This window comes from Mangifera indica, chromosome 8, assembly GCF_011075055.1.
Source record: "Mangifera indica cultivar Alphonso chromosome 8, CATAS_Mindica_2.1, whole genome shotgun sequence".
NCBI lineage: Eukaryota > Viridiplantae > Streptophyta > Magnoliopsida > Sapindales > Anacardiaceae > Mangifera > Mangifera indica.
The window spans coordinates 1170003-1186599 of record NC_058144.1 but is presented as its reverse complement, the minus strand read 5'-3'; the positions used below and the strand labels follow the sequence as shown (position 1 = coordinate 1186599).

At 34.5% G+C, this 16597-nt stretch overlaps 3 protein-coding genes, 1 long non-coding RNA gene and 1 pseudogene across 5 annotated transcripts; 2 read left to right on the top strand and 3 right to left on the bottom strand.

Moving 5' to 3' along the window:
* Window positions 1-232: 232 nt before the first annotated feature.
* Window positions 233-2352, bottom strand: LOC123224248 (O-glucosyltransferase rumi-like). Its single transcript, XM_044647855.1, is given in 6 exon segments — window positions 233-689; window positions 768-978; window positions 1078-1246; window positions 1249-1334; window positions 1463-1995; window positions 2109-2352. Coding segments are annotated over 6 exon segments (1524 nt in total). The 5' UTR covers window positions 2277-2352; the 3' UTR covers window positions 233-332.
* Window positions 2353-2812: 460 nt separating this feature from the next.
* Window positions 2813-3447, bottom strand: LOC123223329 (annotated as a pseudogene).
* Window positions 3448-6705: 3258 nt separating this feature from the next.
* On the top strand, window positions 6706-9744 carry LOC123223831 (uncharacterized protein At3g61260-like). Its single transcript, XM_044647228.1, has 5 exons — window positions 6706-6941; window positions 8581-8631; window positions 8724-8811; window positions 8960-9041; window positions 9325-9744. Exons 1-5 carry the CDS (start codon window positions 6806-6808, stop codon window positions 9517-9519), a joined length of 552 nt encoding a protein of 183 aa, XP_044503163.1. The 5' UTR covers window positions 6706-6805; the 3' UTR covers window positions 9520-9744.
* A 328-nt stretch (window positions 9745-10072) lies between these two features.
* Window positions 10073-12159, bottom strand: LOC123223830 (transcription factor MYB17-like). Its single transcript, XM_044647227.1, has 3 exons — window positions 11605-12159; window positions 11120-11249; window positions 10073-10992 (listed from the first exon to the last, which is right to left on the bottom strand). The coding sequence occupies exons 1-3, from the start codon at window positions 11735-11737 to the stop codon at window positions 10323-10325; spliced, it is 933 nt and encodes a 310-aa protein (XP_044503162.1). The 5' UTR covers window positions 11738-12159; the 3' UTR covers window positions 10073-10322.
* LOC123223832 lies at window positions 10334-12536 on the top strand. 2 transcript variants are annotated; one of them, XR_006503870.1, is made up of 4 exons: window positions 10334-10457; window positions 10544-10648; window positions 10737-10922; window positions 12198-12536. It is a non-coding gene; the product is annotated as an uncharacterized LOC123223832 (long non-coding RNA). The 2 variants fall into 2 exon arrangements; XR_006503871.1 differs by having other exon boundaries at window positions 12189-12536.
* Window positions 12537-16597: the final 4061 nt, after the last annotated feature.

Sequence of the window (16597 nt, the reverse complement as noted above, 5' to 3'; positions counted from 1 at the left end):
ATATGACAAATAATATAAAAAATATTTAAAAATAATTATATTTAAAGGTATTTAAGTAAAATAATTTACTAGTAATTTTTTATTACCTTTAACCAAACATAATAATTATTTATACCTACCAAATTTTATCAAACATAGTAATTATTTATACCTAGTAATCTTTTAAGTAATCTATCTTCAAGACAATTTTTTTATTTTAATAATAAAATATTATTCAAACTAAACGTTCCCATGAGTCAATCAAATAGTATAAAAGCAGATAATGGCTTGAAGAAACAAATTGAGGCAGAAAATATAGCAATTAAATTACTGTATAACATAGGTCACAACTGCTATTTCTCTAGATTTTCCCGGAATTCAGCCTCCCACATTTCCACTTGTTTCTTTGCCATCTCTTTATTCTCGAAAAAGGCTCGAAGGGCAACGGGCTCAAAAGGAGAAGGTAATGTGCACGCAGCTGTCTCACTGGAAGAATTCACTATTGACTCCATCATGAATTGTTTCCAAAAACCTTCTTCCGAGCAAGCCATTTCCTGTGAACAAATCTGCTTCGCTTCTTGAGGTATTCGTGGCTTGAATCTCAAAAGCTTTGAGTATTCGATTAACAAATGAAGCATGTAATCATAAACGTACTTCATTTTGAGCTGCTCCTGAATGTATTTGCTTGCTGCTTTCCCTATGGCCTGAGCCTGTTAAATTTTAATATTTAATAAGATTATGTCAAATGTAAAGCTTATGATATTTTGAAGAATATATATAGCGAGTACCTGCTGACTGTGCTTATTGCCCCAGTCGACTGCAAATTTAATATCCCTACATTTCCTTGTGGTTCTGATGGGCCAGAAATGCTTCATGGGCATCAAGCTTCTTAAAAAGAAATCATGATATTCAGGCTCTAACATCAATGTCATGGAATCGCATGCCAGTATGTATTTGTCACTCACTGACCAGGCTCTGCCTTCTACAAAAATTTTATATCTGCACAACGAAATTTACAATATCTTATTAGTAAATCAAGCATAACCATTTGCAAATTAAGCTCAATAATTAATAATTTATGTGTGTGTGTGTGCGTACCTGTGGGTGCATTGATCTTCTAATTTGGAATTCTGATAGCCCTCCTCCGCTTCTTTTTTCCAGTCCTGGACATGGAGGCGAGCATTCCAGTCACGTCTTTCTGATAAATTACATTTCATTAGGTCCCATCTAGTGAAAGACACATTGGGGTTTCCTTTCCAATATGCGAAGGCTCTCTATCTTGCCATTGAATCTTCTTGTTTCCTTTTTTTAGGTCTTCCAATATGCTTCCCCATGGCTTTATATTGGTCTCAGCCCTAACAAAATACAACCACATCACAAAAAAAAAAATGCTTGGTGGCTCCTTAATGCTGTCATAAAAATTAAAGCACTATCAAATGTATATAAAATGTGCAATTACTTAAACAAACACTGAAGGCTTTACCAACCCCAGAAGGTCCAATCTGGGAAAATAATGTCCAAAGATTCATTGTGTCCACAGTAGTGAAACACAGGAGGTGGAAAAGTTGCATTTGGTCCTTGGTAGTCAATTTTGAGGATCACTGGCTTGTCCTCACACCAAAACATCAGCTCCAAGTCTGGTACCTTTCCTGGGTACAACCTCAGCAGCTGCAAAATGCCCCATATTGTGACTAGATCCCTAGTTTGATATGGCTTTTTATACTTCTCCACATAAGCCTTGCCTTCAACAATCACTAGTCTAAAATGGGCATGATCTTTTCCGCTTTCAATTATTTCCCTGGTTATTCCCGTTTTCTTCCATGGCTGCAAGTCGTTGTGGATCCATCGAAAGTACTCAGGACATTCTTCACTCTGTAATTCTCTAATTTTGGGTGGAAATATATAGTCGGCTGGGCAGATTGACAAATCAGAGGCTGAGCAGTTGATTTGAACGGCATGATTGTGAAGGGAACTTTCAGAGGTAAATGAAGGCTCAAGAGAACGTGGAATAACAGACTGAATAAACAAAAAGCACAAAGAATTAATTTTTTTTAAAGCAAAATCTCATCACATACAATTAAAATGATGAACATAAAAACTGCTAGGGAACTTGACTTGGAGAGACTTACAATATGCAGCCAATATATGAAGCAGCCAGCGTAAAGGATGGTGAAGAAGGATAAAGAAATAGTTTTTGTTGCCCATCTCTTGGCAGATCTGTAAGTAGTCTCAACAAAATGACTGCGTTCGTGAGTCCCACGTGCCCAGAAACGAAGAATTGCACCACTGTTTTCCATCTTTTCTCCACTTTGCTGGCGGCTATTTTCAGACTTTCAGAATCTTGTCTAGAAGAAAATTAACGCAAGGTGTAACAGTAAACGTAATCTGCATTCTAAATTGATTGGATGAAGGGGATTTTTTCATCTATAGTAACAAATTCAACGAATCTACCATAGGCCATATTAGAAAATTGCGCCAAATCATTAAATGACAAGTCAAATCAAATCGAAAATGTCGTTAAATATCTTTCCCATGTATTACTCTTTTGCTCTTATGCGTATTTCAATTGACACCATCTTCGGATTACAAAAATATGAAGCATGTGTCAAGCCAATTAATTATTATTGCTTCTTGTTCAGATTCTGCTTCCGCCAGTCCAGTACTTATTCTCCCAGGCCTCCACCTGCTTTGTTAGTTTAACTTTTGTGTTAACAGCAAGAGGATCATATGGATTTTATGCATTGTACATGGAAGTCTATCACTTGAAGATTTTCACCAATGGTTCCACCATAAACTTCCTCCAATTACCCGTTGTTGGGCAAGCTACCGTATCTCATGAACATTGCTCAACTGCTCCAGATATTTCAGGTTTGAATTTCAAGAGTTCAGCATACTCGTTCAATAGATGAAACATGTGATCATATACACAAAATCCATCTTCAGTTCCTCTTGTGTGAACTTGCTTCCAGCTTCTCCAATGGTTTCTGCCTTTACCATGTGTTTGTTGCCCCATTCCACTCTAAGATATGTGTACTTGCTTTTATCCCCAGTGGGCGAGTAATCTTACCCCAAACCATTACTGTGGTGAAGAAAACATGATAACGAGGCCTCACTATAAATGTTGTGGGCTTGAATTTGGGCCTTGAAAGTCTCTAGCCCGGACGACAGGCGGATCATCACAGTCAAACATGATCTCCAAGTCGGGCAATCACCCGAGGTACAAACGTAGCACCTGCAATATTCCCCATAAACTGAACGTATCTCTGGTCTATTGACTGCTTGTACTTTATTACATAAGCCTGAAATGTGCAGTCCTACGTGCCTTTTCGATCAGTATTTGCGGGATTGTGTTTTGTGTTAAGTTTCCAGAGGTGCACTCGAGGGGGGATTCTTGCTAGTTTGGGAGATTTATCCTAGTTGAAACGGCTTTTTCAAGGGAAATACCTGAAAATATACACCGCAAAACATTGAATAAACATGGTAAATCAATCCGTAGCCATAGATGACAGTTGTAATTATATTGATATACGACAAGTTTTCAGCAAAGTTTTTAGATGATATCATGCATGAAAGAAGGGGGAAATAGGATATAGGGGAAGTGAAAGTTTGTAAAAGCAAGCCATTTGGACCTGAACTGAAAATACTACAAGGAAAGCAGGTGGTGCACGACTTACAGAATGGAACCCACCCAGAAAATCTTAGGCACAATCGACGAGAGAGCAAAAGATAGCAGCATTAATTGTTGCAGTCGTCTTCTTTGTTGTGTACAAAGGCTTCACCGTGATATGAAATGTGGGGTTTAGGACGGAGGTTTGGGCCTTGGGGTGTGATAAATTGATTCCCTTTCATGTTGGTCCTTAAAACACCGTAGGATTTCTTCAGCATAATAAGAAGAAATAGGCCAAAGGACTATTTCACCCCCAAGTTTAAGTGTTATCCCAAAGTCACACTAATGAAGTTTAAAAAATCCAAAATCTCACTCATCCATTAAAAATCACAATTATAGTTAGGGATAAAATAATTATTTAATAAAAAATTTTAAAAATCTAAAATTTCGTTACATTCCCTCTCTCAGCTTGAAAACTCACAATTCAACCCTCATATGAAGTTTGAAACATTAAAATTACTCCCCTAGGGTTTGCAAATCATGGTTGGAGTCATCAGAGATGGTTGTCTCAAGTGGCTTTGGCTCTCTCTTCGGGCTCAACTCTCCCTGCTGATCACTTTCCAACCATCTCATCTTCATCGGAGGAAATGACCTACGCTAGTGGTTAGGAAGTGATCAACAGGGAGAGTTGAGCCCGAAGGGAGAGCCAATGCCACCGGAGACGGCCATCTTTGGTGACTCCCACCATGATTGACAAACTCTAGAGGAAAATTTTGATTTTTCAAACTTCAGGTGGGGGTTGAATTGTGAGTTTTCAAGCTGAGGGGGGCCAAACATAATAAAACTTTAGTTTTTTTAATTAAAAAATAGTCTTATCATTAATCCTAACTGAGATTTTTAATAAATTGGTGGAATTTTAGATTTCTTAAACCACACATATGTGTCTTTAGGATTACACTTAAACTTGGGTGGGAAATAGTCCTTTGGCCCTAAGAAATAAAAGAAAGGGATGGGAAAGTGATTAAATCAAGTAATGATAATAATTGACCAGATGAAATAAAAATAGATCAAATTAATAAATATTTTATTTTCTTTATACAAGACAACTCTATGGCTCTTGGCACTACGTAGAAGATTTGATTCTAACAAGTTGGGTACAAATTTAAACTTAAACTTTGATCCAACTAATTGATTTTCTAATTAAAAACTGCTTCATTTTCATAAAATAAATTAATTTTAACATTTACCGTCAAATCATCAACCATTAATTGATCTCAAATTGATTAACCTTTCTCAAGTTGGACTAATTGGGGTTTGACTTCGATTGATCCTCACTCAAGCATTTTTTTTTTTTTATTATAAGTAAAATTAAATCCAAATTGAGTTAATATAGTTTTAAAAATTAGTTTATTATAACTTAAATTTATTTAAACCAAACTCAAATAAAAAATAGTCATTTGTTTTTAAAATTGAATTAAAATAGAATTAAAGAGAATTTAATTTAGTTTAATTTTTTAAATTAAACAATAATTTAATTTAAATTGAACTTAGTTTATGATTAGATTTAAAATATATTAAATTATTATTAAAACAATTTTTTTTATTAATAAATTATGAACTTGGGTTACATATTTAAAAGGCCAAAGAACTATTTTCCACCCAAACTATGTTGAATTCTCAAAGTTCCTTCCGTTAACTTTGAAAATCTTATTTACCCACCCATTACCATTTAAATCTGTTAATTTTAAGGGTAAAATTATCATTTTATATTTAATATTAAAAATAAATTTAAATATGATTTCATTTCCCTCCCCCAAATTTAAAAAACTAATTTTTCTCCCCTAAACCAAGTTTGAAAAAATCACATTGCCCCCTAAGGTTTAGTTTCAAAATTCGTTCACTTTCTCCGACGTCATCGCCGACCATCTCTCCCTCCAGACGGTTTTCCTTCCTCCGACGACCCGCCTCACTCCACCCCAACCCATACGACACGATCGTCTTCATCTTCCCAAACGACGAAGATGAGATCGATCTTGCCTTCGTCATCTGAAAAGATGATTTCTCTTTTCAGAAGACATATCTTGACGTCAGATGGGTTGGGGTGGAGTTGAGACGGGCTGTCGGAGGAAGGAAAATCTTCGAGAGGGAGAGATGGCCGGTGATGACGTCGAAGAAAGTGAACGGATTTTGAAACTAAACCCTAAGGGGGAAAATGTGATCTTTTCAAACTTAGCTTAGGGGATAAAATGTTAGTTTTTAAACTTTTAGGAGGAAAAATGAGATTAAATTTTTAGGGGTTAGGGTTTCGTTAAATTTAACTAGTCATGAATGGGTAAATGATATTTTTTAAATTAACAAGAGAAACTTTGAAAACCAACATACTTTGGGTGAGAAATAATACTTTGGCCTATTTAAAATTATAAATTCAAAACTTAAATTCCAACTGAATTTCAAACTCCTAATTCATCAGTCAAATCAAACTCAAATATCTTTAATTTTAAGGCAACTTCCTTCCATTTGTATTCGTCATGAAAGCCGCATAGGGGGTGTTCTAATGGGCATCCACGTGGCGACGGGATTGATACGGAGAAACTATTCGTCATCGTTAAACGCTCATCACAGCGCGTGTCCAATAAGCCTTTGATATTCTACGTCCTCGTAAAAGGGGACTCATGCACGTTACCATAAATGTAAGTGACAGACGCGAGACATGAGAGCGTGGGAAACCTAATTGTTACTTTCAAGCTGTGTTTTACTACGAGTCCAACTCAATCCAATTGAATCTCAAGTTTGTCTCTGACTAGCTGTCCACCCGTTCCTTTCGCCTTGCAGGCTTGCATTACAACGTCGTCGTATCATGCATGCCGACACAGCCGATTCTTAATGACTTATTACGTGGCATTACGTGATTTCATCACCTACACCTGTCGGCATAAATCATTACACGTTTCAACTACGCAATTTCCGCAACGGTCATCAAGGAACCAATCTATCGTTTCATTAAACCATCATCATGTTAAAGACCATGATATTGCAAGATCAACGGCGATTAGACCGCTTGTGTACGCAACTCAAAATTCCTAAAATATATCTGATAAATTAACTACACTCTTCTCCCGCTTCACATCGAAGCCTTATATTTAGTGACAGGCAGTCCCACACAAAAAGATGAGCTTATAAGAGCAACGCTCTCCATAGGATTCTGTTCACGTTAAAATCATGGCACAGGAAGACCTGAAGAACTCGACAGTCGAGTTGCCGTTGGCTCCGGTTCCGGCTGTTGCGGAGGAGAAAACTGTTAGTCAAGTCCCTGAAAAGAAGCCTGATGAATCCAAATCTCTCGCTATAGTTGATAGTAAGCTCTTTTTCTAGCTCAGACATGACAAACTCCCTGTGAACAGTCATAAGCTTACCTGGTTAGGTTGTTAGGCATTTATCGATTGTTGAATGTTCATTGATTCTTCCGTGAGCTGTAAGCTTTGATGTTCTGAGTCCTAAAAGTTGAATGGATTGCTTTCAGTTCCCTGAAACATAGAGATCTTTTATCGAATGATACGTGTGTCTGTTTTTGAGGATCAGTATAGATCATTAGGGAGAGAGGTTCATGTTTTTATTTGTTTTTGCTGCATTTATTTTCATTTTAAGATTGCAAGCTTAAGTGGTTTCTTATCGACTAGTAAATTTTGTGTTCACTTCTCTGTTTCTGTCATATGGCTGGATTAATTAATTTCCTCTTTTTGCTCTTTCAATTATTGTAAGTTCTGAGAAAAGATATCTTCAAGAAAATTTATAATGAGATCGTCCTTTTCTTTTGAATTGTAACATTTGTTTTAACAGATTTCAACGATTCTGTTATTTCCTTGCACAAATCCAGTTAAAAGATGCCTATCTCTCAAAGAATGAAGGTTAAATGTTTTTACAGGAAGTAAAATTTTCAAAAGAATTACGAATTTCCATATCCTTTCTATTCAGATTTTAAGGTCTAAGGAGAATCTCCTTTTGGCAAGGCCGCTTTTCTTTGGGGTGCTCTTCGCATTATCATTTCTGTTCCTCTACTCTATTCCTTTTGGAAGAGATTTTTCTTGTTATTTTTATTATTGTATTACTGTTCTGCATAGTATGCTTGAGAACATGGACTTTCTTTTATTATATATTCATAATTGGATTAGCTGTAAATTAAAGTTATTGGTCCACTTGCATAGTCGCTTTTGCATTTTAAATATTTCATGGAAGAAATCTGCCATTGCCAATTATATAATGAAAAATATTAAAGAAGACAAGACAATGAAAATGATGGTATAAAATGTAGAAGATATAATATAAAAGCACTAATTCATTTTTAAATTTGAAATGGGACATGCACTTTCCTTGTAAATGAAGCCCACAACCAAATTATCTCTTCAGATTTCTAGCTTTTTTATTTACAAGGCTTGCAATGCAGAACATTCTTCTCTTTTGCTCCTAGCAGGCTTGACTTGGCTAGCCCTTTATTAGGAAATTATTATATATTGTGAATATCCTTATAAATCATGTAATGGTTCTCCTTGCCTTGAGGAATAAGGCCACTCATATCCTTATCCTTCTAATCTCGTACATACGTATTAACTGAAATGAGAAAAACGATTTCTGAATTTGTCTAAGTAGGACTTTCATTCCTGGTTCAGAAACTACTTTTATAGTTACTTCTTCTAAACAATTGAATCTGATTCAAAATCAAGCGAGGTATTAGGTACCAACAACAGTAGATATGTGAATTTATAATAGCAAGAAATCAAGTCTAGCAATTTTAACATGAGAAGAATTGTTTATTGGGAAAAGAATTCCTTTTAAATCTAATAATGGGAAATAAAATAGTTAGTTTTCATTTTACTTTGGTTGGCTGAAAAATGATACAAAGCTATTTTAAATTACATAGGTAGTATATGGCTCATATATTTTTTCAACATACGAAATTAACATGGTTTTTGTGTTTATATGTATCTTGTCTTTGACAGAGGCTCCAGATTCTGAGAAAAAGAAAATTTCTGGGGGATCGCTTGATAGAGGCAAGTAGTCATAGTGCATGATAAAAGATTTTCCTTGACACCTGGAGAACTAAGTCCCAAGTGACTAACTTGTGTTATTTTTATTTCTTCAGATGTAGCTCTGGCTGGGGTTGAGAGCGAAAAAAGATTGTCCTACATAAAAGCCTGGGAGGAGAGTGAAAAAGCAAAAGCTGAGAACAAGTAAGGCTTTATCTAATCTTTTAACATATGTTACATTTGAAGTACAGCCAATTTGCAACCATGACAACAAGTCACCTCCATATTCTCTAGCCATTGACATCTGCTTTTTTCCTTTTCTTGATGGTATATGAATCTAATTATTGAAAAGGGCCCAGAGGAAGCTTTCTGATGTTACTGCATGGGAAAATAGCAAGAAAGCATCTGTGGAAGCTAAACTGAAAAAAATGGAGGTAACCTAGCCTGTAGCATCTATTCTAGATTGTTATAATCTGTGATTTCATAATCCATCTATTTATATATCACATGAATTCTTGTTTATGGCCTCTCTTGTTCTAGATTAGAATAATCTTTGACATTGTAGTACATCTAGCTGTCGGCACGAAATTATTTTTGGTTAGCATGGTTAACAAAAAAAAAAAAGGATAATGTGGCATGAAGTGCAGTAATATAGTACTATGAGAATAGAATTAAAAAATTGCATAATCTTTACGGTTCGGATTCAATAATTGGCAGGAGCAATTGGAGAGGAAGAAAGCAGAGTATGCTGAAAAAATGAAAAATAAGGTAGCATTAATTCACAAACAGGCAGAAGAAAAAAGGGCAATGGTTGAAGCCAAACGTGCGGAAGAATTTCTAAAGGCAGAGGAAACGGGTGTAAAATACCGTGCAACTAACACCACTCCAAAGAAGAGTTTTGGTTGCTTCTGAACTCTAAATTATCAAATGCATAATTTTCTTTTTTTTTTTTTTCTGAAACTTTACATCCGTATATTTTCTGAGTCTTTTTGTTGTGTGCTGGTGTTGTCTGTAAACCTCCTTGAAACTTTTGAGAAAATGCAAGAATTGTGTGTATTGATATAGAATTCTATATTATTTAATCTGATTTGAGTTTGATTGGAAAAAAAAAGAAAAAAACAGCTGTTTTACGTTGTATTTGACTCAATTCATTTTGAACTGAATAAATTTCTCTCAAGAAAACTACACTGGAAAACAGGGGTCTCAGATTGATTCCTTTAGAGTTGATTTAAATAGGCATGAATGAGAAGTATGTTAGGAAACAAAACAAGACAGATTTTTCTAGGTTTAATTAATAATGTCTACGTTTACAATTGCATTTGGCAACTCCAAAACCCTAATTACAAATTAAAGTTTCATTAAATTTAGGCCTGTAATGACTTTCGACTAACTTTAGCCAATATGTCTTCAATGAAGTTTTAGGAACAAATGATAGCAATTTAATGTATCTAAAAGACAATCAAAGTATAATGTAGAAAGTAGTATCTGCCATTCTAAGTTTAAAAGGTTTTAAGAGATCACTAGTAATATATGAATCTGCTATACATAAATAAATTAACCTAATCAACACTCTTATCTGCCCATGGACTAATATTACCAAGAACATTCACCTTCACAAAATTCTCTTTGCTCTTACACCATTCTTCATTACTTATGGTAACTAAAAACCGACATGAAAATTCAAGCAAAAGAGGTTTCAGAACAGGCATGTAAACTCAGAGGGGGTAGAACAAAGAGTTGTCCATCAACATTGCAGAAGTTGTGGCACAGTTATCCTCTAAGAAGCTCATATCATTGTTGATGGGAAAATCCAACAGCAGTTGCAGTGCAGAGTCTGATGAATCCTGCAGGTCAGAGCTTGATGAATCAGCAAAGGCATCCTCAGTGTATGATTTACAGCTCTTGCATTCTGTATCTTCATTTTGATTACTTGCAGGAGTTGAGGAACCTGCTAAATTGTGGCCAATGTCCATGGTGATAGCTGAAATTGATCCACATTTGGTACTCGAAGAACCCTGAGAAATGGGGCTTTCGCATGCAAGTTTGTCAGCCTTACTGAGATTCCTAAATGATTCTCCAACTTCAGAATTCCATATACGAAGAAAATAATCAGAATCATTTTTTCCCAGATGCAGAGGATTGAAGAGTAAAGACTCCCTGGAAAGCCTAGCTTCTGCTTCAAGCCTAGCATTCTCCCATTGAGCCATGTGGCGAGTGGTAGGAGATGCAGGAGATTTAATGGCTGGTCCGCAGGAAGAGGCAAAGGGCTCGTGAGTTTGTGGATCAAGCCCCATGCACAGCATGCGCTTCTTCAGGTGAGTGTTCCATAAGTTCTTGATTTCATTATCAGTTCTTCCTGGTAGCTGAGAGGCAATGGAAGCCCACCTGAAATCCATCGATGGTGTAGTTATTTAATTCTATAAGAATAAACCGTTCAAAACACAAACCGGCTAAAGGCCAAAGTATATATATAAAATCAATAAAAGTAACAGATGGAAGTAGAAAAGAAAACCTATTTCCCAGAATGCCATGAAGCTGAATGACAAGCTTCTCTTCCTCTTCGGTAAAGGGACCACGCTTTATGTCCGGCCTAAGATAATTTGTCCATCTAAGCCGGCAACTCTTCCCGCATCGAAGAAGACCTGTCAAAATACCAGATCACAGATAGTCCATATATAATATTTACATAGTTTTTCTCTTAAAGGAAATACTAATTTCAGATATGTGGACTGGTTCCCTTACACAAAACTGTAGCCTTCTATTTACTTACACATAACTTCGGCCATATAAATTTTCTGGTTCATTAGCCTTAACCACATCTCCATAAGCTAAATCTTATGTAACTTACGGCAACCCATAATCAGATACACTGGTTAAACTTCGAGAAGTGCTAAATAATAGTGGTCTTTGTACAAAAGAAAGAAGAAAACCAAGCTATGAGAGTGACTAAGCAAATAGCATTAAAATGTGTACAAAAGAAGGAGAGAAAGATGAAACCTGCGAGCTTAGGAAGAGAACGCCAGCTTCCATGGCCGTTCTTCTTGATATGCTGAATAAGAATCTCATCCTCTTCAGGAGTCCATGGCCCTTTCTTCAAACCCTTCTTATCACAACATGGTGTCCTCCCCATTTCTTCACTTAATACCAAAGCTTCAATAACCAAAACCTTAACACCATACACCACCACCACCAACGAATGGCAAAACACCTTCAATCCTTAAGGCTAACTGCTCACACTCACTTTGGAGATAAAAAAGTACTGATAAGCAAATTATATTGTATCAGAGATAAAGACAGACAGATAAAAAGAGAGAGGCAAGCTTTAAATGCTTGTTTGAATATTATCTATGGAAATCAAAAGTGAATTTTATTGCTGCTGGTAATATTAATAACGTGGGTGCAAGCCAGGTCGCTCAGCGAGCTTCAAGCTGGCTTTGCAATAAATACATGTATATGTATATGAAGTGTCTGTATTTATAACGAGATTGTGAACAGGCATTGAGAAATTGAATCATCATTGAGGTTGAGGGCAAGAAACTTGTACAAACAGTAAAGAGAGTAATTAGGGTTTCTTATTTGAGGTTTTTCAGAAGCACAGGAACTGCATGAGAGAGAAAGCAAATGCAATGAAGTTGAAAGCGATAGCATTAATAGTGGATTCACATCGAAGAGAAGACAAGGGAGAAATAAATTTATGAAGGAAGGGAGAGTTATGGCTATGACAGTGACTTGCAGCGTACGGATACACATGATGACCCGACTCGGCCATCAGTTATTCAATTGTTTCTGCTTGGTCAGTGAGAAAACGAAGCTAGAAACAAAGAAAAATAAGAAAAACATTAATGGCCATGACTGTATGACATGACATTACCCATATATTTATTTCAAAATCATAAAAAGGAAAAATAAAACTGAACACTGTTTCTCGACTCCTCCGTAGACCGCTTAGTATTACAAACTAGGGTTTTGTAAAAGAAGTTCACGTAGAGAGTGAACTTGAAGGAAGCTTAGAGCTGTGTTTTGCATGGCGAGTCCGCGGGTGAGCAAATCGTTCATGGACACGTGCTCAATTTCGTTTTTAATTAACAAAGAATATATTAAAGTTAGACATTTGTTTAGGGGGGTGTAAAGGTACCGCCTATAGCCCATAGATATAATTAATATTTAGTATAATTTTTAGCATTTAATTAATAAAAATAATATTTATATTATTTATATATTATTAAATAGATAATTATTTTAAAAATAGTTAAATCATCGCAAAGATATTAGTGTTTAGTATTTGATAGTAAGAATTTCATATATACTTTAGGAGATTATTCTTGAGATATTTATAATTGTGATAAGACCATAATAAAGGGTACGGATAATAGTGATAGAGTTATCATAATATTGAACAACAACATCATCTAAAGATGATTACAAATCTTATATGTCAAAACTATTTGTTAACGATTTGGTGTAATATATAGTTGTAAATTATAAACATGTCCATCGGACTGATCAGTTAAGAGATTTCATATGGATGATTGATACAGTATTTATGAAAAATATCCTCTTAATGAACAAAATTACATGTGATCCATAAACTTGTAGTCATGGATCATTTTGTATCTATGAAAGATTATTACAGTTCTTATATATCAAAACTATTTATTGACCACTTGGTGCAATATATGGGTGCAAATTGTAGATATGTCCATTGAACTGATCCGCTAAGAGATTTCATATAGATGGTTGATGCAATATCTATGAAAAATGTACTCTCAGTGAATAGAGTTACATGTGATCTTTAAACTTACAGTCATAAATCAATTTATACAAGAATTGATATGGTTTAATATCAATTCAAAATACACTAGTAAGAGAATTGTTAGAAAGGTGATCATTAGTCATATCAATATTTGTATGAACACTATGATATATCAATAAAAGATTCATCACTTCTACACATAAAAGTTGATATCTCAGTTAGGACTTACTGATAAATATTAATGACCAATTAAATTTGTGGCTATAGTATAATTGAGTTAATGCTCGATTCAATATTATCTAGTCATTAGCAAAAGTTAATCTATATAATTCGGGAAGTCTCAAGAGAGACATTTAATCTATACTTTAGCCTTGAAGAGATATTATATGACGAAAAAATCATATTATACAAATAACCATACCATTGACAAGTTAAAAAAAGTCGTATAATAACTCTACTAATCGGGTGGTCGTGATGTTTTGTTAAAAGTCAATCTTGGTTTGTATCTGGGCAGATGTTGGGTTGAGAATTTAATATAAATCCAATCACTACCGACTTAGTACAGAATCTATAGGTCACACATAAAAGGAGTTAATGGACTCTGAATATATGAGGATTATTTAAATTGGATTCGATTTGGATTCTAGATTGAGAATCTAGAGACTTAGAAAGGTTTATAAACCCAAAATATATTTTATAACCTTAATGTAATAATCTTGAATTGCTAGGATATATACAAGAATTAATAGGATTGACTTCGATTGACTCAAATTTATATTATCTAGTTTGAAATTTAAATTAGGATCACGTGAGATTTTATCTTAATTTTATTAAGTAAATAATCTTATGAATTAAGAGAATTAAATTATATATATATATATGTGTGTGTGTGTGTGTGTGTGTATGTATATATGTATATATATGTATGTATATATATATGTATATGTGTGTGTGTGTGTATAAAAAGACATTTATGCACCCCTAGGACATTGTTTTCTCTCAGGCATGCATGAGGATGTCGCATAAGACATGTTCAAGTCCTAAGCAGCACATACAATTATGTATATATACAGGTGCCTCCTCGTTTTAAATATATGAGTTTTATTTTTATAATTTTCATAACCCTAACAACAACTACAAAATATCTTTTTTTCTCATCTAAAGTCATACTAGTCTTTATAGTTATTGTTTCATGTAAATATCAAGGAACGGATTTATACTTGATTCTAAACGTGACCTTTTTGTTATCTTCCTTCGTTATCAAAAGATGAAGGAATCGTCTATCAAACATTTTACATGTGTGTTGTCCATCAAACACTTGATATGTGTTTTGTATGTTTATAAATTAATTAAAGTACAAAAATAATCAAAAAAAGGAGTTTTATAGAATATTTATTGTTTAGTTAAAATTTTTTAATTTTTTAATTTTTTATTCCCCTGTCAAATACCAGTGCAGGTTGAGCCCGTGATAACACATCAAACAAATGAAATTGTTAGTTTGGTGATCAACTTTTTTCTGGTATACGCCCGGTGATTTTCTATATATCTGTGTGATGGATAGAGTCAAAAGAACTTGAAAAGTGGACAAGCAATTCTATTCTAATAAATAAAACTATTGGCTAGTCTATTCGGTCTCATAAATGCGGTCAATGTAAGAGTCAAAAACCTGCAATGGGTAGAAAGCAGATATGGTTGTTTTCTTGTAGTTTCAAAGGGGCGACGAGCAGCTGCACCTGCTCATGCATAATATTTATTATACATGGAGAAAGTAGTAGAAGTTTTTAAGTACATGATGATTCAACCTAATGGAATGAAGAAAAAGTAAAGAATGTTTGGTCTGTTAAAAGAACCTTTAATCTCGTATCATTGTAAATAATATACACATGAAAATACAATTATGTAGAAAGGAAGGATAATCGTGATAGTCAGTCTGACAGAAGCCAGCAGAGGAAGAAGAAGAAGGAGTAGTTCTTAAGCAATTATTAAATACCAGAAAAAATGAGGAGCTAGACATTTTTATGAATCTTGGAGATTATAAGAATACATGATGTTTATTTAGCATATATAATATAATAGATGTTGGTGATTAACTAGAATAGATATCCGGCCAAATTCGATTTTAACGACGGAACGCCCCATTAAGGGATGCAACTAACAGTGACTCGAACTGAACAGAGCAAGTTCTATTTGAATTGTTTTTCAGTTTAATTTGAATCAAATTCATATTGAAGCTTCAGTTTAACAACTTGATTTAAATTTGATTTGAATCTTTTTCTAACTATAACCCTTTGATCATATCTTCAATGAAACTGATTTATAATATATTCAAACTGGAACTTATCTGTTCATTTTAATCCAAGCTTAGATGCAAGTGGACGACCCTGCAGGTAATATCGGCAGTAGGAAGCCCCACCATAGAGGTGAAATCTTTTAATTTGAATAAACTTTTATTTTTTGACAGATAAATTCTATGAATGAATGGATGGTTGCAGTTGCAGAACACCCATTTCTTCCACAGACAAAGAAGTGTGCCCTACGTAGAAGACAGTCTAAAACAAGAAGCATGTATTGGGATGGCCGATGGGGCAATGCATTGAATGAGGAGAGAGTAAAAGCATGTCTGTCTTTCAATTTTGAAAACTACTTTCGTTTCGTTTCGTTTCGTTTCTTACTTTGGCATCTGATTATTTATGGACATATTTTGCCGCCGGAAAACCCCTTAATATTGCAATAAATGAGTTACTTGTCGTAATGCCATTCGCTTTAGTTCAGCGGTTAAGTTTTGAACTCTTCATACCTTTTTAAGTGTTTTCTTCTCAAAAACAGCTAGCCCCCACCCAACAACCAAGTAAAGAATCATAAACTGATGACGCATTCATTGGATTCTAAAAACTGCCATTTAATCGCAATCTCTGAATAATTGTTATACAATAATTGTCTGCCTTATCACAAAACTGATGAGACAAATTGCGGTTCTCGAAATGAAAATAATCCCAGACAGACCCACCATTATTCTGTATAAATTAAATTTATCACAAATTCAAATTTCATTATAAAACAGTGACAACATATGTAGCTTTGTACTTGTATAAATCTTTTTTCTAGCAATAGTTAACAAATTTTTTATGTTCTAATCTTTTATTATTGACCTGTAAAGATATATCATACAGCAAAGAGAAATATTATTATTGTGTAATTTTAAAATGTATAAATATATATCTAAATAAATTAATAAGA